This window comes from Malurus melanocephalus, unplaced genomic scaffold (assembly GCF_030028575.1).
Source record: "Malurus melanocephalus ecotype Western Australia unplaced genomic scaffold, MMel_1.1 scaffold_34, whole genome shotgun sequence".
In the NCBI taxonomy this organism is placed as follows: domain Eukaryota; kingdom Metazoa; phylum Chordata; class Aves; order Passeriformes; family Maluridae; genus Malurus; species Malurus melanocephalus.
In genome coordinates, this window is record NW_026623266.1 from 1,280,805 (window position 1) to 1,304,604 (window position 23,800).

Sequence of the window (23,800 nt, forward strand, 5' to 3'; positions counted from 1 at the left end):
TGAGCATGCCTCTTTATTCCAAAAATATCTACATAAGGTATAAGAAAAAAATCTGTTCTGACATTTGTTAGAGAACTACAGCCAAAGTATTTGTAGWGGGAGGTCCCAAATTGCAAGTAACCTACCTTTTGAATGGTAGCTGCACAGCACTTTACAAAAAACTGAAAACCAAAAAACCCCATCAGTTAGTATTYAATTGGTTTAAACAATAGTGCAATATAATTTCAGATTGTTTGAGGGCTACACTAGAAAGAACAAAGCAGACCAGTGGGGTTAGGCAACCTTTCCCCATCCTTGTCATCACAATTCTTCATAAGCAATATCTCTAATTCTTGCCTTTGAGGTTTCTTTAAACAGCAAGGTCTCCTGATAGTTAGAAATAGCTGGAYTTGTGAGAAAGGCAGCCTAATTCTGTTTGGAGTAATGCAGTTCTTCCATTTTATGTTTATTCAGAAGTCTGTTATGTTAAGTCTGCTAACAATATCCTGATGAATAAATATCAGCTATGACCATGCTTTTTGGGTTCTTGGAGAACTGASCAGGCTGTAGTCAGCACAAGTCTTGATAACTAACAAGAAAAAGTGACATTCACTCTCAAGTCAGGGGGAAGACAGAGACATCCAGGCCTGGAGTGACAAAATGAATGAATAAGTTAATCATAAGTTATATGATCTCATAGGTATGAGAAGTCAATTGATTTTGAAAAGAAAGAAGAGAAAACATTAAGCTCTGTAGCCCATTGAAATATGGTCCTCATCAGACTCTGGAACCAAAACTATGATCCCAACTTCTGGGCTGAACAAGTGGCTGTGAATCATGCTGACCACATTAACCCCACTGTACCACAGCTCTCTCCTAGCAGATAGCCACATATGTGGCATCAGACTGGCATGTTGACCCCCGTTTCATTTAAACAATATGTCTATTCTGCACTAAGAACAGAGTCCTTCATGTCTATATGCCTTTCTACTGTGTCGCCTGTATACAGCACTCAGACTTACTCTCTTGTTAGTAGTTTGCACTATCAAGTTTGAAAGAAGCTTCATTTTACAAGCAATTAATTATATATTTCATGTATTTAGATACTCCATAGGCAGACACAAAGAATATGTGAATTTGTTGAAGCATTTCTTAGTATGTGGAAGCTTAACTTTATTCCACTGAGGAAATCCATATCAAGACTCTTGAGTCTTGCTACAGGAGGCAGGAGTTTTCAAGGTCTGCCAGTATTGGCAGTTTCTATTAGCTTCAATTTATTTCATTTCCAGAACAGCTTGTCTGCTTATTTTAAAGGATTTGCATAGGGGTTCCCCAGTGGCCTCCCCTCCCTCTTCATATCCAGCCCAAGTAAACCTGCCAGGGGAAAACAAAACCAGACCAACAAACTAAACCCTCACAGTGAAGGAGCAGCTGTCCTGTGACAATACACCTTTGGTATTAGAACCTGCCTGGACAGTAGCACAGGACAATCTGAACAAGGGGTGAACAAGGGGAGAGGCTGTTAGAAAGTATGTAACCAGCAGGTTCTGCTCGCACAGCGTCCCCAGCTCTTTACAGCCTTTAAAAGTAGGCATATGAAGCATAAAAGCAGCCCCACCAAATGACACATACAAGCAAATATACGTGAGCAGAAAGGCCTGTATCATAGCTTCCTCCATATTACCAGCAATGGCATCTTTCCTGCTGTGCTAAAGAAGAGGTTGCATTTAGGATTTCAAGTGAACCACAAATCAAGACTAATCTAACCTGAAGACAAAGGCTTCAGTTTGGCACTTAATAATACAACACGATGCCATGTACAAACATGTGATAGGTCTTATCAAAACCAAGAAAGTTTTGTACTGCAGGAAAATATGCTTATAGAGGGAGTATTCMATATAAAGGTTAAAAATCATTATTAATATCCTTTTTTCCCCCTTCAATACATTCTTCTATCATACAGAATAAGCCCCATCTGCCCTGCTTCACTAGCAGTCCCAAACAATAATCRTCCAGTCAAACAATTATTTGCTACTAGCAGAAAAATTAGCAACCAATACTGTGAAGAAAAGATATCAGCTCATTTCTGAGTGYAGTACAATGCCATACCTTTTACCAAGACCAGTAAGTAAGGTCTCTTCTTTCACCCCAGTTATCTCATCAGATCAGGATGAAAACAGTCCTGCTTTTCTTACTGGCCATTTACAAGGTGGGCTGAGACCATCCTCCCAGTCTTYGTTCTAATGTCAGTTGGCTTTGTCAAAAAAGGATAAATAATGACAAGTACATTCTGCTAGACAATAAAATTGCTCTACTCCCGGGACAGTCACTGTATTTGGAAAATCACATGTAGTGCTAAGCATTGTGCCTAAGGGGGATTTCAGCCAGAAGACATGARATTATCCTTTTCTGCTGCAACAGGTGCACCAAGAACCTCCTTGCCACTGTTAAGCACACACTCAAAACTGTTTCATCTAAAAAAAACTATTTTATGAYGATTTGAATGTATTCTGGTGTCAATTATTTTCACATTACAGTGGTAAGTCTGTTTTCCCCAATGCCAATGTGAAGCTCACCCCAATACCTTAAACATAGCCCATATCACAAAAGAGCCTTCCTTCTGACAGTCGACGATACAAAGAAAACTGCCTTGAAARGTAACTAGAGAGGATGTTAAAAACAGCCAGAGCCATAATAACATTTACAATGGGGTTTCAACAGCCACACAGACCTTGCAGAATCAGACCCCTGAAGCTTTCTCTCTTTTCGCGATGCCACACCAATGAATGTATCAAAGGGGTTTGGCACACAGCAATCCCCACCCACCATACAAACAACTCCACATCAGAATTTCCCCTATCATTAACCTTCTTCAGTTTGCACAAGGAGCAAACAATCCSAAGCAAAGCCCACAAGAGTGGTGCCAGGAGGTTCTGCTGGGAAAGGCTGATAGACACAAAAGGGGACCCTGTCACAAGGGTGACCACAACAGCTTTCTGCCTTAGACACGCTGGTGCCAGGGCTCAGCTACTCAAACCACTGAACAGTCACCCAACCACACTCCACAACTTCTCAGATTTATTTCTGCTCACCAGAAAGGGCYAAAGTTAATTCTGAACTATGAATCTGTAAAAAGAGGTAGGGGTAAAGCTGAAGTTACTTCCAGGAAATTCAGTTATGTACTTAGCCCACTCATTTGTTCAATGCTGGAGCAGGGCATATCAGAGATTCCTGGACGGAATGATGACAACAAAACCAAAATAAGTCCATAATATGCTGAAAAATAACTTTTAATCTTCACAAGCTGTCACTTGACTCGTTTTATGCCTTTGCCACACTCCCCAGCAACAATGCCATTCACTGAACCTGTTGCAGCTCCTAGGGTAAGGAAGCAAAGGGAGGCATCTTCTTGCACTAGGAATATAAAAGCATGCAATATCTTTTGCTTTCCTTGCRTCACAAGGAAAAGCAAAAGACCATCTTGTCATCTGAGATTTTTTCRTCACCCTTTCGCCAATTTGCCAATTTTGCCATCAATATCGTCTTTCCTTTGAGACAAACTTCAGCAGAGGTGAAAGAGGATGCAGGCATGCTGTACCTATAACTAATCATGCTGAYCCAGACCAACACAAAAGGAGCCATAAGATGGGAAAATGCCTATTACAGCTCTCAACAAACCAAGAATTAAAGCAGTCTGCCTTAAGAAGGCTGCATGGGCCAGCCTAATCAGTGCAGTTTTATTAGATTAGCAATACTAGGAACTGTTAGCAGGGAAGGGACTCTGTAAGRTGATTTGTAAAATTCCACTAGGAAGTTGCTCAAAGAGGATTTTGTCATGTTACCAATTTGTCCACGCTCCAAGAACACGGCACAGCTTATTACAACACCCTTCAAACCTCAGAGTATCTTCTGGAGAGGCAAAAAAATCACATTAAAAGACTTCCATTATATACACATACAAATAACGCTTTATCAGGATCTGATGTTTCCTGACAGTTGATCCCAGCTCTTGGAATCTTCCAGTTGYACAAGGCTACAGAATTCAAACTAAAATACTGCATCTCCTTGGCTGGAGATAAAATTCAAGTAATGTTTTMATATATAAGCTATAAAAAGCAAGCTCCATGTGCCATAATCAAGCCAAAAAATCCATTTCATATGTAAGCTTCCAGATTCTCAGAAGTTATAATATTTAGAAACCAGAAGAGACATTTTATTGTAACAGCAAACGTGCTGATTACAGGCTGTTACAACCTGCAGTCTCTTGCATTTTCCACCATGCCCTCTTAAACTAGAATTATAAATGGCAAAAGTAAGGATACACAGACAAAAATACTTRCTGTCTGTCCTCTCAGACCACTACTGAAAGCTTTTTTTTTTTTAATTTCTGTTCCAAGAAGGGTTCCTTTCCCCAGATGCTGTTTTCAAACTTACAACTACAATTATGTACCCTGAACACTTTCAGACCTGGCACTGATGTAACATTCCAAGACTAAAACCAGCATTTCTCTACCTAGAGTAAACAAAATGCCTATTCTGTTACAGAAAAGTCACTTTACTGCTTTTTGAAGCAGAAATTGTGTGGTGAAAATATTTACTCAGGCTGCATTAAGACGGGCGGTAATTTGGAACACTGCCTGTAATGATTTTACCTCCGGYAAAGCAAATGCCTTGAGAGGAAAAGTCTTTTAAACAAGAAGAAGCTACTGGTCTACAGTTCATTGCTCTTAAAAGAAGCAAGAGGAATAACTCAGCAAAATGCTGACCACATGCTGTTAGAACAACCTCAAGGCTGCAAAAGCATACTCAGCAAAAGGAATGATGCTTTTAGGGCAAGTGGCCGGCTGCCTTTTCCTTTGCAGGATACAGGGTAAGCCTACACAGAGGACATTCATAAAAAATCTTTCACAATAGAAAAGATGCATCAGAGATGCATCATGGTTGGAACAATTGCAAAACATATAAATTGGAAATACATTACTTCATGACGAACGTCACAATTAGAAGGAATCTTAGAGAAGATTGCAAAATCAGTGTGAGAAAATCCTGCCTGCACTGAGGCCTGTAAAAATTGGTTTCTGTTATAGCACTTGGAATTTTCAGCACCTCAGGCTCCATTTTTCTTATTTGTCCACATGTTATTTTGTGTACATTGTAATGGATAAGTTCCTTCACACCGAAAAGAAAAAAAATAGAACTACCAWATCCTCACTCTTGAGCAGGTCCTCTCTATATCAGCTGAAGCAACTATTTGACTGCTATTTATACCTGTGTAGATAGATGCTTTCTCAGAGCCATCTGGAAAACATTGCTTTCCATGCATACATTTCTAGTCATTGTAGTTACCCTCATAGTAGCTCCAGTAAAAACTCCCAGCCCATAAAACACTCTAGGATAACAACAATTGCTTCAGCTGTGACACCACCAAGAAATCAAGGAGTGTTTTTTTGCTTTATGCCCAGAATTGCAAGAACACCTCTTGGCAGTGGGGCACAGTGTTGGTACTTCTGGACTGCAGCTACTATATATTGCAGCTCCCCAYATTTTAGGTATAACTTCAGCATTCAGACATACTGCTGACTGCAACTATACTTTTGGTTTGTTGAGGGTGCTCATATTCCTTTTGAACCAAATCCCCCACTTAYGCATTAGTCCAGTCTAATTAGTCTGCAGTCTGCATTAGTCTGCAGTGGTTTTGACACTTGCAAACTGAATCCTCTTCTGAGGAAACGAAGGCAGATGTGTATCCAGGCAGATATGAACAGGGGGCTCTTGGACCCTTAGGGAATTGCAACAGTCCAAAACAATTTTGGCCAGAAATGAACCATTTGTGTGGTAGAGGCATTTCATCCAGAGACTATGRTAAATCCAGTCCAGAGCAAAAGATCTCCAAACCACATATACTGAGACATATGGGGCCCTCAGCAACAGCTGTTTTAATCTACTCCTGAGTAACTCAGTACAGGAACTGTGTAAGTGTTCCCACGAAAAGCAGGGTGCTAGATCCCTTACCTGACTCTCTCTTCTTCAGCTCTTTTAAGCTCTGCATCCCGTTGCAGCACCTTCATTATTGCCTCCTGCTCCTCCTCTGTTAGGAAGCTTAGGTCAATCATCTTGTTCTGTCTGTAGGGCTGGTGAAGTGTCTGGGAAGATCTTAGATCCTGCTGAACAAAGTCTTGTAGCCTGCTTTAAAGTTACAGAAGTCTTTTACAGCAGGCACTGAGAAAGCTGGTTACAGTCAGTGGTTTAAAGAGTCCCATTCACAAAATGTTGCTTTCTTGCAGTACAGTATATGCATGTTTCCCTAAATGAGAGACTTCTGGGAAAGTGTTGCATTCCTACTTGCCATCACAATAATGTCTTCTCAGTTTGTCCTCTCAGCTCTGCTTCCCGGAGTAACAGTACACTGAGCCAGGATATCCAGTGTTTGAGAGCAAACAGAACATTCCCTGGAAAAGAGACAAGGAAGAACAAGTTGCAGGATAAGGGAAATAGATTATGTATGYATTTTTAATTAAAAGAAACAAGTTTTCCAGTGTGATTAAATAACTTTATGAAGYTCAAATGGTCACTTCAAGTCAAACTTGTTTTACAGGCCTCTAAAACAAGGTGGCCATGAAAATATATTCCTCCCCAATATGACAACTCACACCCTGAAACACAGAATTGAGTGTCATACARTTGGTACACTTTTATTATATAAGTGTATTTTAAATTGTCCTTAAAGTTAGCAGAACAATTTGGAGGAAAKAGGAGTTAAGTGCTCTTATTTTTGGTGGGTTTTATCACAATGATTTAAAATAAAAGGAAGAAAAAGAAAGGCCAAATCATTATGCTATAGACCATATGGGATAAATGTGAAACAATTTATACATAATCATATTGAGACGTGGAATTACAAGTCATGTGGTAACATGAACCTCATTGCTTTATACAAGCCAAACTGCACTTACAAGTAGTAATTTGAAATACTGTTTTGTTTGTTTTATAGGCCATGGTTTCAGAAGACTATTCACTTACAAGGCAATTCCAACTGTCAAAGACAAAAATCTCWTCTTCAAAAAAACCCACAAAGAAATAGAGGACGTGGCATGGTGGAGGGAGTCAGTTATGTCTGCAGTAGAGTATCTTAGTGCTTCAGGATTACAGAGATTTGTATGTCAAAGCTTGAGAAAAAAGAAATAAATAGCTTGAATTTAATGCTCAGAAGCATGCCTAGTGCCAAACCTGATGACAGACAGAAGAGAAGCAGATGTTTTCACTGGCCATGTTTGTGTACTAGGCAGCTCCATCACAACCCTTCAGAGTTATGGGTGTCTTCCTTTGGCCCTTGCAGACTGACACTGCAATCTGGCTGATGGGATGCTAACCTCATATTGATTCAATGAGCACTAAGGCTGTGTAATGAGTCATTGTGTTTGCTCCCCTGGCCACAAGTTCAACCAGGCCGTTAAAACAAGATATTGACATTGGCAGTGCTCAAAGGCAAACTTTGTTCTGAAAATAACAGCATTTCTTACAGATTTGGAAGGCATCTGCAGCTGCATTTAATTATCCCCATAACTCCAATGCCCAAACACCTTCTTCATGTTTTTGTTTGGCTGCCATATTTTTCTCCATTATTATCATAATGTTTTTGTTCCATGAGGTTGATACAACAGTATCTCAAACAGCCTGCCATCTGTAACTTCATTTGCAYTTAGAAAATTATAGTTGTATAATCAGGCAAAAGTGTAAATGCTTACTATAGGGCTGCCAACAAATGTACCAATCGTAAATTTGTTGAGTATCCAAAATAGTTCTCCTTCAGCTTAGGAACAGGTTTCTAACTATTGTGTGGAAATAATATTGGTTTCTAACTATTGTGTGGAAAGTTTCCACACCAGCTGACACAACAAGCAGCATCCACACCTCTAATACAAAGCCCTGGATGTTGGTTGAATGGTAACTGCACAGCCAACAAGCATAGAAGCTCAAATTGCAACTACAAACCCTGGACTGCTGTGAATTGGAATGATCAAAGATTTTGCTTGTAAATTGAGCAAGTTTCTTGCCCAAGATCAGTCAAGTCTGCAAGAAAGCTATTGCATGGAATAATACCTTACCATGTCTTTGGTCTTTATTTTTAAAGAAGACGGAGGAAAGATGTTCTACATTGTCTTCTCATATTAATTAAAAAATCTAAAAGAAATAGTTGGACAGCATTTACAAGATGGAAACTTCACTRACGTCTCTCAGTACTCAAATCAATTAAATTAGTGGAAACAGAACTTCAGTCCTCCCCATCTGAAAAACATGTTTGCAAGGGCTCATTCAAACAGGCTGTGAGAGCTCACAGCAAGCAGCACTGTTACTACCATCATTCTGTAGAACAGTATCTTCAGCTAGGGTAGCCCCACCACTTCGATTTTAATTAGAGGCAAGATACCAAGATACCACTCATCCTGGCAGGCCCCTTCACCCATGATTCCACAGTTCTTCATAACAAGAAAACCTCTTTCTGTGTACGTGTGTGTGGTGCATGGCCAATCTCATGAGATTGGCTGATACAAGTTACTGCAAGGCTGCCTTTCTGCAGAAGATTATCAGCACTGATTCCAGATGATAAAGACTGCTGCCTTAGAGTATAGCATCTGCTACAAAACATAAAGTTAATATAAAAATATTTTTTTAAAAATAAGAAGTTTTCCTCCTCTACAAGTCATACACTACCACTACCCCAACCTCACTTATTTTGATTTTTTTTCTCCTGAAAAGCCTTGCCAGGAAGAGCCGAGAGGTTTCAACCATTTGCTTGGTGTCACTGCAAATTCAGTGGCAAATTTTTCTTTGTCAGAATGTTTTCAGACCTAAGTTTCAAATAAGACTGATACCACATTGACTGACTTCTGAAGAAGGGTTCTCATGTGCTGCAGACTAACATTTGTGAGTCAGCATATTTGGCACAACWTTTTTTCTGAAACCTTAAATTCAGGTAAAAACCACACAAAAAAATCTTCCCTTTCATAAAAGACTCCCTGTAATAAACAGGATCTGAAATTATGTTTTATGTAATTCAGGCATGAAAGCTTCTATGTTTTGGCAATAAAAGAAACAGAAAGACAACTCAAAATATAGTTTTCCCTACACATGCACTTAAGCTRCTCATGGTTGCTCAGTGGTTTAGGCCAGGCACTCATCCAAAAATTTTATCTTGTAAAATTTCTCAGAACCTCTCAGGCAGCTGTACACCTCAATTGCTTTAAGAGAGGTTTTATACTTTTCTAAAACAGGAACCATGAAAGAAAGACAACTTTGTCTACAAACACGTTTACCCAATAGAGAGCTCTGTTGACTCCTGCACACTGCTTTCTCCCAAATACAAAAGGGGAATATTAATTTGAATACTTTATTCCAARCACTGTGGCATATTACATTGAGAGCTACTACAATATTAGTTTAGGTTTCAAAGTTTTTACTCAGTGTATACYTATGGCATGCAATGAAGGAGGCAAGCAAAAGGTTGGAGTACTTCACCATGGCTGACACTGAATTTACTTAAAGCATCAGAAAACAAACAGCAAAACTCCAGAGTCAGCTGTTCCATTCAAACCAACAAGATTTCCTTTTGTATGCACAAACCTCATAATGTTCCAAATTTACATTGCAAAACTACTTTTCAAGGGCTCCTTGTACAGTAGACCTAAGCTGCTAAAGCTTTGATCCTSAGAATCTGTCTTGCAGCCAATGCCTTCTAACAAGAGGAAGAAGGTGACAGCCAATCCTACACTTCTGGCTGCTTCCCACACCTTCTTTGTGCCAACTCCTTCAGCTGAACAACTACCCTGCAGGCCTGGCTGCTCAGCAGCTGCTATCTCTATACACCTTCATCCCAGAAAGCATTCACTTACAAGTAACCTACCGGCTCTTAAAAAAAAAAGAAGGTTCAGGTGTTTGAAAGCTACACAGTTTTCTAACTATTTCTCCACTGCTACAACACATCAGCACTAGCAACTAGGATGAGTTGGAAGTCTACAYATAAGGCAACAGGAAGCTGAGGAGGACAGATAAATGCAATACAATTTACATCTGCAGAGGAACTCATTCTCAGAAGTAACTAAGCTTGGTTGACACCCATGCTCAGGAAATAATAAACATTTATTTTGAAGCAGGGAAGCCAAGAAGAATACTAAGAGCAATAAAAGCCTTGGAGAACTGGCCCTAGGCCCTGGGAAGTCACATTAGGCAGTAACGGTACCTCTGACTATGAGCCCCACAAGCTACAGCTTTGCAACAACAAACAAATCAGCCTCCTGAATACATTTCATYCTCCAGTGATATTTCAGCAGTACAGTCACAGGTAACTCAGCACCAGCCTAGGCTTGGAAAATATAATTTTTCTGTAAATGCACRAGGCAAATCCCATGAAGGCAGAATAGCTAATTAGGCTAAACGTCAGTGTTAGCACAAGCACAAAGGGTCATGAACATATTTGCTCAGAAGATCAGAGGATTATGGATTTCAGTTTGAGYAATGCAGAAAGAAAAGCTATTAACTTTGAAAGAGACTTAAGTCACCATTCACAGGAATTTTAAAAGCAATTGCCTGCAATAATCMGGACAAGAACTTAAAACAAGCACAGGAAGGCCTGTTGTTGTTTTCACTCTTGAAGGGGCAGAAAGGAAAAGATCACCCAGTAAGATATGCATATCTGTAGCCAATCCAGCTACTCTTGTAAGAGGTGTTATCAGAATATTTTCACAATTATAAWAGCAGAGTATACACAGCATACCATATTTGCAGCAGTCCCAGAGTTTAATTTAGCAAACAGTGTTTGCTTACATGTATGTTTAGCCAGTGGGAGGTAGGGAAGTTCTTATCTAGTTGTAAAGTGAAGAGTGTTGGTAGAACAAGGACCTTTGCAGAAGTGGGGGATATCTTTTTTTAAGATTGTTGCCTTGTTAATACAGCAATGTTCCATTTTATTGCAATAAGACTATTTTTTCTCCTGTACAGTATTCTTTCCAACATGGTTAAGGGAAAGAATCTGYTTATCTTCAATTATAGGTCCAAATAACTGCTCCAAACAGTCACAACAGGGAAAAAAATTAAAAATTACACAGAAGCTTTTCTCATACCTTACTCTTGCTCAACAGCCTCAAAACGGTCCTGGTTTTTAAACAACTGCAAAATAGTTGCAGTCTCAAGATACTTTCACTGACAGCCTTATATAATGATGTTCAACCAGCTGAAAGAGGAAGAAGTTCAACTGGAGTAACACAAGTACTAGAGAAAAATTCTCACTTTCTCCAGGAACACCTGGTTTGCTGGTCCACATGACTCTGCCTGCGATTTAATTTTATTCTTATTTGGTAAGACATTAAGACCTTCATCACTTTAAGGACTATGAAGGCAATTTACTCTGAAGAAGAGTTAATAACAGAAAGAGGATAAAAGTTAACAACTTAATATTGGAACAAAAAAGAATAATTTGCTTTGGTTGTGGCCTAATCCCTCTAATCACATATGGCAGCTTGCCATTTCTYTCACAGGGCTTGGATATTGGCAGCAGTGCCTAAGAATGTCAGTCTCTATACCTGTTATAGCATACAACCACTAGGCCAGAGGCATTAAGAGCGTGTGGTCTCTGGAGAAAGAGACTCATAAATTAAAGAGAAGCCTCAGAAAAACACACCTAAACATTCCTTTTCGCCATGACCTCTGTCAGACTAACTGTAGATGTCATGTCATTTATTTCACATTGCAGTAAGTACTAATCAACTAAAAATACATAATTTGAAGAATCTTCAAAATTACAGAAATTCCACCAAGTTGTTGATACTAACATCAGCATATTTTCATATCTAATTATATTTCCTTGCACAYTGTACCATTAGTACTTGGCTGCGATTTAATCCCAGTAGGCACATTGCTTGAATTAGTAAATTTGAAAGAACTTCATTCTTCTAGCTAATTCTTTTCATCAAGAATTACAAAACAAAGAATATTTTCTCGGCAAAATGGACTTGAACTATAATAATGAAGGTGACTCAGTACTCTAGATCTCTGAAGGCAGAGCACTGTCAGTTGCATAACAATTATTCTCATCTCCCTTTAGAGAGCAGAAGTGTGAGGCTCACAGGACTCAAGCTTCCATTGCCACTTTCACATTCYTCATCTCAACATTGGCATTAAACTCCGAGTCCAGTTTAAGGGACTGTTTTTATATCTTTTTGAAAATAGATTTAAGCAGAACACCAAAACCTTCAGAGAGACCAGAAGCAAACTAATTACCAGGCGGAAAGTATCTCCTAATCCTACATACAACTATCTGATACATTTCTGCATTTAATGTCTAGCTATTTCTGAATGTTTTCCCAAAATATTTACAAGACAGATTCACATTCTGGCAAGCAACTTGCACTAGAAACAGCCAAAACATTGCCCCACCTCCCTCTTCCAAAAAAAAAGAAAATCCCAGCAACAAGCAACCCTGAAATTCATAGTGTGAGTAACCGATTAATTTCTTAAGAAAGTTTCGGTAAGAAGCGAAGTCCTTCCTTTCATTTTACTGGAAAGAAGAGCTCACCCCTCTTCTCCTGGAGACTTGCCATGTTAAACATACAGATTCAGCATGGAAGATAACAATGAGAATGGGCTAACAGAACCTCCGTCCCCTTCTCACAAACTTCTATTGCAGAATGGAGAATGCCCCTTTTATTCCTCTCATCTGCAGTGTTCCATAGTGACACTCTCATACAACAGGAGATGCCAAATCRCTTTCTTTTTCTTCCATTGCCCCGTTCTTCAAAAAAAATTATGTATTCTAGTTTGGGATTTGGCATTCCTTGCATTAGGCTAATGAGCACTGCACTGATTTAAGTCAAATAAAAACATCTGTTACGTACTAGGAATTCCTTAAAAAAAGAAAAATAAAAAAGGCTGAAGTAGGAGCCTTAACAAGTTAAGATAATATTGGAGATTTCAGGGGAAGTATCCTACCTTTACCCTCCTTCCTTGCTTTTCTGCAAGGATTGCCTACATTTTAGCTAGGATTCTGTTCCAGAAACTGTACTGTTGGAGAATGGAAACGTGCAAAATAATGTGACTAACTAACAAGTATTTCCCATCGATGGCTACTGGGAAGTGACACACTTCCTGCACTTTGTTAAGATATTCTTTGCTATGTGAAACGGAAGAACTGAGCTGCAGTTTACAGTCACTGGGTAGTTATGACTCTTTGCTAGTGCAGACAATCCAACAAGAGGGCTTATTAAGRGGTTAGCAGCACTGATGAGAAGAAATCCATGTTACAAATGGCAGACAAGGATTTGCATTCAAATACTCAGAGTAATGCTAAATTGAGCTGACAATAGGAAAGTTAATAGAGCCGTTTCAGTCTTAAAAGCAGCTGGAAGACTGGAGCACACAGTGTCTGATGAAACCTTTTCAAAGTTTAATTTCCAAGTCCATGCCCATGACTTCTCAGATGATTTTTACCTGATTATGGAAATCCATTAGTCAGTGTTTGTTGCATCCCTGTGACTGTAAGAGCTCCACTCTTACYTCTCCTTTGAGTCAAGGTGATGAGCTAGTTGAACAAGGACAGCCACTGTCACTGACAGACTGATTTTCCTTCACTGTTTTTGTAAAACTGGGAACCTGTGGCTTAACAGGTTGCCCCTTTCATGTACCTCTTAGATCTGCTCTAAAACACTGTCATGGCCAGCTGCTCAGGTCACTGRTGGTAGCACATTGCCTCTGCAGGAGGGTGCACAATACAGCTTTGTGGTCCATGTTAAGCATAAAATTGCCTAATCAAGACAGCAACATTTTACACCATCTTTGCCTTCCCTGTCAGAGGCCACAATCTCAGCTTCCCCAGAGCACCTTTGCCTGCAGTCCAACACAAATTTGGGATCACACAGAATATTGCAAAAGGCATTCCATYGTTCTCAGACAATTAACTGCAAAAAATACCTGTGGGAATCAAAAGAACACATAACTCACCTGAATCATTTTGATTTGTTTCTGCAACCYCCCTACTTTCCAGCTACCAGCCTTGTTTTCTAACTACAGCTCTATTTAATTGATTTCTACTGTGCACAAAGAGYCAGCAAACAGAACAAGCCCTTTGGCTGTCCTATCTGACAGGATGACTGACTAACCACTCACCTCAGACACTCACTCATGCAAGTTTTGAAAGTTAAAATTACCTACCTAATAAATTATGTAATCTGAAGGCTACTAAGAAAGTTTACGTCAATTAATTGGGTCCTTGTTACCGTAACTAAAGCACACACCTACCTGAAAACAGGGCCTCACACATTTATCAGCACTAATCAGGTGCTAGAAGAAAGAAAACATGCTTTAGGAGTCCCTCAGTCACAGAAACAATAAGTAAGCCAAAGAGAAAGTTGGGAAAAAAAGCACTGTGGCAAACTTTCTAGGTAAGTTAAAAACCAATGTGGTTAAAAAAATTATCATTCAAAATGCTTTAAAAAGGTAGCATGCAGTCTGCACATAGACCAGTCAGAATTAGGTCTCTCCTCCGTCACCAAAATTAACTTAAACTTTGCAATGAAGTTTTTATTTCAAGATTATTGGGGTTTTGCTTATTTATATAGTTGTAGGATTTTTTTTTTTAAATGAATACATTAAGAAAAGCTAATATAGCTCCCTATTGGGAGGAAAATAACTCATCTTCCCAAGCATAATGTTTTAACATATAGCCTCATAACATGAAATTTCTGTCTGCTATTGGGATCATTCTGGCTAAGCTGAAAACAGCCAGCAGCAGTGTTAGTTTTCCCAATACTGATATTAACCTGCAAGAATAACAGGAAGTTTATCAGCCATGAGAACTTCACTCATGAGATTGTTTGCACTGCTGGGCTGGGCTGTATAGTGCAAAACTCTCTTTTCCTTAAGCATTACCAATTTCCCYGAATACTAATGGTCAGATGCAAGCAGAGATTCTGACACTGAAAAGTGAGGTRTGCTGCGGTGGAAGAAGCATAAAAGGCCATGACAAGAGTATAACCAAACTGTGACTCTTGAGAAGCATGAAGCAGGGAACAGTTTCTGGAGCAGCCTTCAGTTGCACTGGATGAGGTGTGGTGTCAAATCGCACTGCATGAAAAGGATATTGCTTGAAAAACGCTGCTGAATAGCACAAGAATAGGAAAGAGGGAGCAAAGGATTGTAACAGAAATTGTTTCTCATATACAGGTAGCTAAATCAGGAGTTCAGAGCTTGTGAGGCTGGGTTTCGGAGTATCAGGCCTGTCCCTGAACAGGTATTTAGTCTTGCAGGAGTGGCTCATTCTTTAACAGCATAGCTATGCAAGGTGTTAGCTCACTTGCCCAATAGCTACAGCTACATACCCAGGAAGCAGCCAAATCCAGAGCCACCATGACCACTTAACCRAAGAAGATTCAAGTGTACATCCCCTTGTTCACCAAAATACATGATGGTCTCTGAAGGGTTTGCTTGGTTCTCTCTTGACCCTTCCTAGGGCTGAACTACCAAGGATTAAACCTCAAGGAATGACTGTTAAAATGATGTCACAACTTTGCAGGGAGAAACAGGAAGCCAGGTACACTTTCTCTCGGCCAAGGCACTATTAAAAAAAAAACAAAACATCAAGGTCTCTCCTAACCTCTCCCCTCATCCAGACAGACCTGCACTCCTGGCTATAGAGCAGTCCAGTTCTAGAAGAGGACAGGGAACAGGATAGTAACCTGAGGGTATTAATTTTTAATCCAGATCTCTTGACTTCCAGACAAGTAACATCATCATTATGAAGCAAGGTAAAATTAATGACACTTACACAACAAAGTTATCACAGGATTAAAAAACAAGCTACCTGGGCAGGATGAGAACAGAAGGTTAAGGGCTCACTACTTCTGCTTGTTTGACAGATTTCTGCCTAGGACTTGGGTACATATCTTTTGCTTATGGTGCTTCAAGTTCAATTACAGAGGGTTTTTTGACCTCATCCTTAATTTTTCATAACAGAAGTTCTATTTTAATGCCATTTTAAAATCACATTAGCCATTTAAATTCATTAGAGGAGAAAAACATGGTGGTAGACTTTAACATCTACAAGCTAATGGTGTAGAAAGCATTTCTAACCCAGGAGTTCTTAAACTCCTGGAGCTCCAGCAGACAGCTGAGATCACATAGTCTAACCACTGTCCGCCAGCCAGTACAGAACTAAGTCTCTGCCACTTTATCAGTCAGTCAGAATCACACATGGGCAGGCAATTTCATATAGAATTTACCAACATGGTTTAACGCTTTTGTAGAACAAAACCATTTTGCAATGAATCTAGGATACTGTTCTGCTAATTATTCCACAGATAAGCATCCCCTGTCTTCTTACTTTTTATTTATACTCAGACACAGAGAGAGATGAAAGGCAAAATTTCCTTGACTTGGACAGAGAAATAAAAAAAAATACTTTTACAAGATTTATAATACAGAGAAGAAGGAACATACCAAGATGTAATGGAAAAAAATGTGATCATAGAACCATTGCATGGTCTGGGTTGGAAATGACCATCTGGTTCCAGCCCTCCTGCARTGGGCAGGGACACCTTCCACTAGTCCAGGTTACTCAAAGCCACATGAGTCTGGCCTAGCATACCTTCAGGGATGGGGAGTCCCCAGCCTCTCTGGGCAACAAATTGTCAAGTTGTTCATTATTTTGGTGTATAGGCACAGGATATTGAGTGGGTTTCAAGTCAAAAATAGTCTGTCATTATCACCCAGGAAAAAAAACAAAGATGGGGGAGAAGCATTCTTTTCCTCCTCCTCRTGTATACATTATGTCTCTTACCTTTGCCCCTCTTGATGAAATAAACAGAGTCAAATTACATATAGCAAGGAAACCTTATAACATGAAGAATCTAGCATAGCCAGTTGTTGTACCCAGATGASTCCCTACCACAAGAATGAAGCATGAATAAGTCTGCTGAAATCAGCTGTCAATCACATTATGCCCAAATAAGTTAAAAAACCTGGAGACTGCTAATACAGCAAATGCAACATCACTGGTCTGACATACACATTTTGGCATTGGAAAACTCAACTAAGGAGCCTCCTTAAATTGACTACTGATCAACCTAAATAAGCTACCTTCAAATGCAGCAAGTRATGGACTTCAAGCAGGAGAAGGGTAGCTACTGCTTTTAGCAGTCATCATTTAGCCATCCCAGATGAAAAGCACTTTCTGTGCAGAGAAAAAAGATCTTTACTGTGGTTCAAAACGAGTCACTCTTTATTCAAGAGTGACTTCCATAGGAGAGAAGCATCACTTTTAATTAAAGAAAAAGAAAATTAAACAATTTTTTCCTACTGAGAGACTACAAATTACTTTCATATTTCCTTGCAAATAATGTTTTCTTATTAGATTTTTGTGTGGAGTCTGTTTCATCCCTTTCTGTTATGAGGACAGGAAATAATACAGGGTAGAAAAGAAGTAATTTCTTWAACTTCATCCTACAGCTTTCCTGGTCTCCAGTTTTCCAGATGCAACTGGATGCAAGCATCAAAAGTTTTTTCCATGTACTAAATTGCAGCAGTATTTCCACCTGGGAATTKGGCAAGTATCTCCTGCAGAATAACAGGAGTTTACTCCAGAGAATACCTGCACATGATCTCTCTCCAGGAGCACTCCTGGAGTACTGTCCAGTGTTCCAAAGCACTGGCTCTTCAAAGAAATGATAAATTCACTTTACTGTCATCCATTTTTGAGGTAAAGGAGTGTTGTGCACTCTGGCCTTTGTCAGAATGGGAAAACAAGAACATGAAGACCTATTTCACTGAATTTTAAAAGTCTGACAGTGAAATTGATAATACATTATTTTAGGATGCGAGAAATGCTGGAAGGAAATTTTTTTTTTACAAGAGACAAGTCCAATGACAGCTTCAGGGAATTTAAGAAGATGACTTACAGACAAGGCAGAGAATGGCTGCACAGATAAGGTAGAAGCAGACTAAGATGCTTATTATTTCCTTGCCTTAAACCTAGACATAAATACTCTAAGGTATGGTAATTGGTAGCAGTGTATAAGCATTTTGTAACACTGAACAGTATTAGTAATATTTTCTATAAATATGTAAGTAACACACAACTGCAAACAGAGACTTGCAGTATACTTGCCCACATAGTGCACAAGAAAGCATATGCAAATAGTAAAATCTATAAGATAAGAACAAAGAATGTAGAGTGGACAGGAAAGATGTCAGATGAAAGCAAAATAAGACTGCAGAACRAAGAGAAGATATGTCTGATGGAAATAGAATAAASATGCAAAACAAATAAGAAAGATGYTTAACAACATTACAGTMAGCTCAGCAGTAATATGAAGCTCCCTCAAATAATATGAACTATGTCATCTGAGATCACCCCCTTTTCTTCCAGGGAGGCATCAAGGTGCACAACATATAAACAATTAAAAAAAGAAGGATGATATTTTATGAAAAATACAAAATACTCACTTCGATTCCAGCTTCTTTTGCAAAGGAGYTCTCAAGCTCTCTACTTGTGAGAGTCTCACTCTCTAATGTGACTCCTGCAAGTTAAACAAACCGTCAAGAAGTGTATCATCAGTGCTAAATATAGGGCATCAGCTCCAGGGTATTGTATACTCCCGGTTTACTACCACTTACATATGAGATTGTTAAGAACTGTTTGGGAAAGAGATGATAATGACTAATSGTAATTAAGAACTAATGACTGGTAAGGTGCATTGTTGCTGTATACAAGTTTAATAAAACACTTTGATTCGTTAGTCTTTTAAACACTCCATCACAGAGAGCTTCAATCTGTGTGTAAACACACAAATGTTTTGGTGCAACATTTTGATCACTTCTTTTAGCAAATAAATCAAGTTTCTTCTCACAGCATCCTGTCAAGCATRTGTTGTGAATGAGTGTGGGGGGATGCACCACCAACACATGTTCTAAGTCCCCTCCCCTTACACTTCTTAAGGAAGCTCTAAAATACTTGACACTTCACAATCTGCCCCCAGATTTAAGTAATCTTCACCCTGGCAATCATCTAAGCAGAGTCTTCTGTTCACACAGGAAAGACACAACTGGGTGCATTAGACTTTAGGGCCCGGTCCAATCCTGCAAGTTATTCCAGAGACAGAGTAGATGATGCAAGTAAATTTCAGTGTTTTGAGATTAAATRTGTTTACTATTTACACAAAGGTCATTAACATCTCTCAGCTGAGATCTAAGCAGTTTATTTAAATAAAGAGAGTCCTCCCATGCCAGCWGACTGCAGGAGCTCGGTGCAGGGAAGTTCTGACAGTTACCCAGCTCTCAYCCCGGACAGACGCTCCCCTCCGCAGCAGCAGCAGAGGGTGTCCGGGCTCAGCCCGTCCTTGGCACGGGGRAGAAGCAGTTCTGAAGAAAGGCGCTGATAAACGCCGACACCCAGGCCCGGGCTGGCGAGACACCTGTGAGCGCTGCCCCGTCCTCAGGTGAAAGTCCTGCAATCCGACCGCGGCCAAACACTGCGGGGCAGCCCGGCTGGCGAAGGCTGGGAGCCAGGACTCCCCAGCGGCCAGCCAGCTCTCACACTATCCCAGCAATGCGGGCACGGGCGGCTTCTTTGACCCCGAATCACTCCATTAACAACACCCTTTTTGACCCCGAATCACTCCATTAACAACACCCCCTCGCCCACCCCAGAGCCCTTTCTAGGTCAACCTCACCTCTCCTGCCGCCCCCTCCGCAGCTCCCCCTTCCTTCCCTGCGGCCAGAGACAGAGACAGCGCCGGCTCCCCGGTCCCGGCGGGCAGGCGCTGCCCCGCGCCTCCGCCCCGCTTGTCTGAGGGCAGGGAGGCGGCGGCGCTGGCAGAAACCAAGCCCGTCCCGCCGCCCCGGGCCAATGCCGGCGCCCGTCCCTCCGAGCGGGGCGGCTCCCCACGGCCCGGCCCACCCTCGCACTCGTGTCACCTGTGGCACCCCCCGAATGCGCGCCGCGGGGCCGGGCGGGGCGGTGACAGTGCCCGCGGGCTGCGGGAGCCTTGGGGGTGGTTTTCAGAGGTGGTTTTCAGGGTGCTGCTCCGAGGCAGCAGCTCCACAGAAGCCAGTGACTGCTTCACACGAAATCCACGCAAGGAGTGCCGGCTTGACTTGACGAGGTGCCGTGAGGGACAATGGTCAGTATTTCACTTTACCTGGTGATAGGCAACCCAAGAAGTGTGAATATACACACCTGTTTGAGTAAAGATACGGGCAGSGATAACAGAGGTTTCAGTCATCTGTTTGTTCAGGAAGCCGCTGTAAGTGCTTTTTTGTTTAACTAGTGGCACAAAATACACATGCCGCTATTTCCTGGGCAGCCAGGCACCACGGGAGTTCTGAGGCTAGAGTGACTCTGCGAGCAGAGCGACAGCTCCGACCCCGGCATATGGAGAGCTGCCGKGCTGTTATTTTCCCCTTACGCACGTTCTTATCACAGTGCTTGATCTAATTGATTTAATTCTAGTTTGGGACAGCGGGAGGAATTCAGCGTCTGGCGTGCCCGGGAGGGGAGCCGCTGTGCCCTGAGGGCAGCCCGTGTGTCACCTGCCCCCCTCCGCCGGCCGGAGCGCTGGCTCGGCTCTCGCTCGCAGCAGCTCTGCTTTGAATTACATCCCCACCGTGTTCCCAGCCTGAGCCCATTCAGCCACCAAATCCTACACCATCAGCCCTGGCTTCATGCTAACAACAAATTTTTATGTTTCACTTCCTTCTCGAAATTAGATATGGTGAAACAACTTCTAGAGAAAATTTAATGTTCATAGCATTGGTGTAAAGTTTTGGTCAATGATATGTCTTTTAAATTTCAAGCATTTTACACGCAACTTCTCCTTTTTGATGACAAAATAAGGGATTAGAGCATGCTTTTCATGCACTGTGCAACGAAATTCTGGCTTAATAAGCCTTTAATAAGGCTTACATTCAGCTCACAAGGATCAGAGTGAATTGGAGAACTTGTGAAAGCTTAAAAGTTGCTTGCTCCCCTTAATAATTTTCATTCAAACACCTCTCATCTACATACCCTGTTTATTCATCYCAATGTAGCATACTAAGCTGTATTTATTCAAACACATACTAAAGTCCTGTTCAGTGCAGATCAAGAAACATCACTTMATTAGAAGTGATAAAAAGCCCTTTAGACACTCTTTGCAGATGGAATGTACTTTTCTCTTGTGTAAAATACATTTYTCCCCTCTCACAGCCGTCCCAAAGAATAAGGAAGGCAGGGGTAAAACAGCGTTTCAGGACCGGACACGCTGTATCAGCTGGCAGCTGTGGCTATGCTTGACCCCTGCTGGATGGAGATGAAACTGGTAAATCTGGTGTACCCATTGCCCAAAATAATTCCCCATTTAATCAAGGAGTTTGGACCCAAGCTTAGAAAAAGGCAGCTTCTTGCGGCTGGGTGGAAGAGGTCTCCAGAACAGTGACAAGTGACTACTGAGACACTGAATATGGAGTGTGTCCTCTGTTAAAATATATAGGTGAACTCTACTGCTCACAATTTATTTTGATAGGTGTTCTTGCAATGGATTCTGATKAAATCTGTGAGATTATGTGTTTAAGGACTGTCCCAGCTCAGACCGATTGCCGGTTGGTATCCTCAGTGTTCGCAATAGAGAAGAAACCGAAAATGTCTGAACAATTCTCAGAACACAGAATACCTGAAGGACTTTCAGACTCATTCCTCAGTAACTTGGAAAGAGATGGAAAGAGACTGCACCCATTATCCAGCTACTCTGCGCTGATACAGTAGATTTGAAGAATCTGTGCATTTCACCTAAGCGTAGAACGGCTGTTTTTCAAGTGAATTGAGCCTGAACACTCTCAAGGTGGCAGCAGAGAACAAAAATTAGTGATAAAACGATGTACTCTACCCAGCCGCCTCTTCATCTTCCCCATGCACGGTCACAGAGTTGTTAACTTCTCAGCACAATCAAAAGATACAAGATGATTTTGATTACAATGCAACACAGAATGTTATGACATCTTCAGGGAATAAAAGAAAACGAAATGAAAATAACCTGCAGTTGTCTTTGTGTAGTAATATTGCTATCAAAGTCAGAAAATGGATCACCTTTCTTCCTTCACCCCCTTATTCAGCATGTCTGTCTCTCCAGCCATTATCCAAAGCAAAAAGGAAGTCATCCCACTTCTTCCTATAATGAATAAATTAATGAGTGCTTTGATGCCCTTACAAAATGACAGGTACTAGTTGAAGAGACTGTAACTTCCAGTGAAGCAAATCAAGCTGATAATGCTTTCTTTCCTCCTRTATCCTCCTGTCACTCAACCTCTTTTGACACTCAGCTGCTCTCTGAAGAACTAACATAAAGCACAGCTAACTCTGATGTTGTTCATTTAATGGCTTCTTTAAAAATAAAGACCAAAGACATAGTAAGATATTATTCCCTGCAACAACTTTCTTGCATTAAATGGCTGTGGTGATATTTTCCAGGCTGGTGACTTCGACCAYGTCATCCCTTGCTTTTCATCCTTCAACTGGTTCCTGGGGCCCAAGATAACATTTTTTTTCCTTTTAAAWTCTTCTATACTGTTAGGTTATGCCATAAAAAGATCTCCACATGCCCGAAGGAAGGCAGTAAGGAGAGTAAGCATAGGAAAACAGAAGCACAAGGGGATAAAAAGGGTCAATCACATGTAAAGGGGTCTGTTTGGTGTCCTTATCTGCCCATGTCCTGCACCTGCTGAGTGTTGTTATTCCTGACTTCTACTAAACTCCATTTCTACTTTCTTTTTTTATTTTTATTTTTTTATTTTTTTTCCTTTGAGGAGAGATGGGAATGGCTCTCTATTCTGCATGTGTGTGTGTGTATATGAGTGTACAACTTCTGACCTCCCTACCTAGCTTATGGCACACTGGAGAAACACATTCTCTGACACCTTRCCAACAGAAGGCATTTCTTTATGTCTTCTATTACTTACTTCTAAAAAGTAAGCCTTCAAAAACATTTTAGAATTTTTAGAATTTATTTTAAAACATTACAAGAGAATGTACACCAAAAGWGCAAACTGTAAAAGGAAACAATGTGGGTAATTTATATTACTTGGTAGGGTGCTCTCTTGGTAAGAAAATTATTSGCTTGAGAATAATGAGCATGAGAGAAATGGCTTCAAAGATCAAATGTGCATGACTAGGGCCTGATAATTTTCCTTCTGTTTTGCTCCCAAATAAAAAAAAAAAAAAATTAAATTCTGCTGCCACTGAGCGAGGCACCTTTAAATTTACTCTTGTGAGGTATTGCTAGAGATCTCTGCCTGTCGCATTTTGTCCTTACTTTAATGAATATGCCCTAATTTTGGAGACTGCTGTATTATGTCAAACAGGACTTCTCAAAGGACAAAAATAAATTCCCACAGGGTTGGCCAAACATTTTGAACAAAGTAAGTAAATGTGAATGTTCAGCATGGAGGAAAGGCGGTTATGGGGAAACATCGCAGCCTTCCAGTTCTTAAAGGGGGCTTATGAAAACAGAAGGAGAGAAAGTTTTTTTTTTTTTTTACATAGGCATATAGTTATGGGACAAGGGTGAATGGTTTTAAACCAAAAGAGGAGAGCCCAGAGAAGCTGTGGATGCTGCATTCCTAAAAGTGTCCAAGGCCAGGATGGATGGGGCCATGAGCAAACAGAACTAGTGGGTGWCATCCCTGCCAATGGCAGGGAGATTGAACTAGATGATCTTCAAGGTCCCTTCCAACACAAGCCCTTCTTTGATTCTGTGTTGCCCAAGAAGGTGGACAACTGCACTTTTGTGGTTTCTGTGGCTGGGTATGG

The 23,800-nt window shown here is 40.7% G+C and overlaps 1 protein-coding gene across 4 annotated transcripts in view; it reads right to left on the bottom strand.

Annotated features, from left to right (window-relative positions):
* The window catches only part of SYTL2 (synaptotagmin like 2), a 52,948-nt gene extending 33,130 nt beyond the window's left edge, over positions 1 to 19,818 (bottom strand). For all 4 annotated transcript variants that reach the window (XM_057364058.1, XM_057364055.1, XM_057364056.1 and 1 more), the window contains exons 1-3: positions 19,692 to 19,818; positions 18,466 to 18,539; positions 5,992 to 6,428 (exon numbers count right to left, since the gene is read on the bottom strand). In XM_057364058.1, the coding sequence (XP_057220041.1) occupies positions 5,992 to 6,092 (101 nt within the window). In that variant the 5' untranslated portion in view covers positions 6,093 to 6,428; positions 18,466 to 18,539; positions 19,692 to 19,818. The remainder of the gene's footprint in view (positions 1 to 5,991; positions 6,429 to 18,465; positions 18,540 to 19,691) is intronic.
* Positions 19,819 to 23,800: the final 3,982 nt, after the last annotated feature.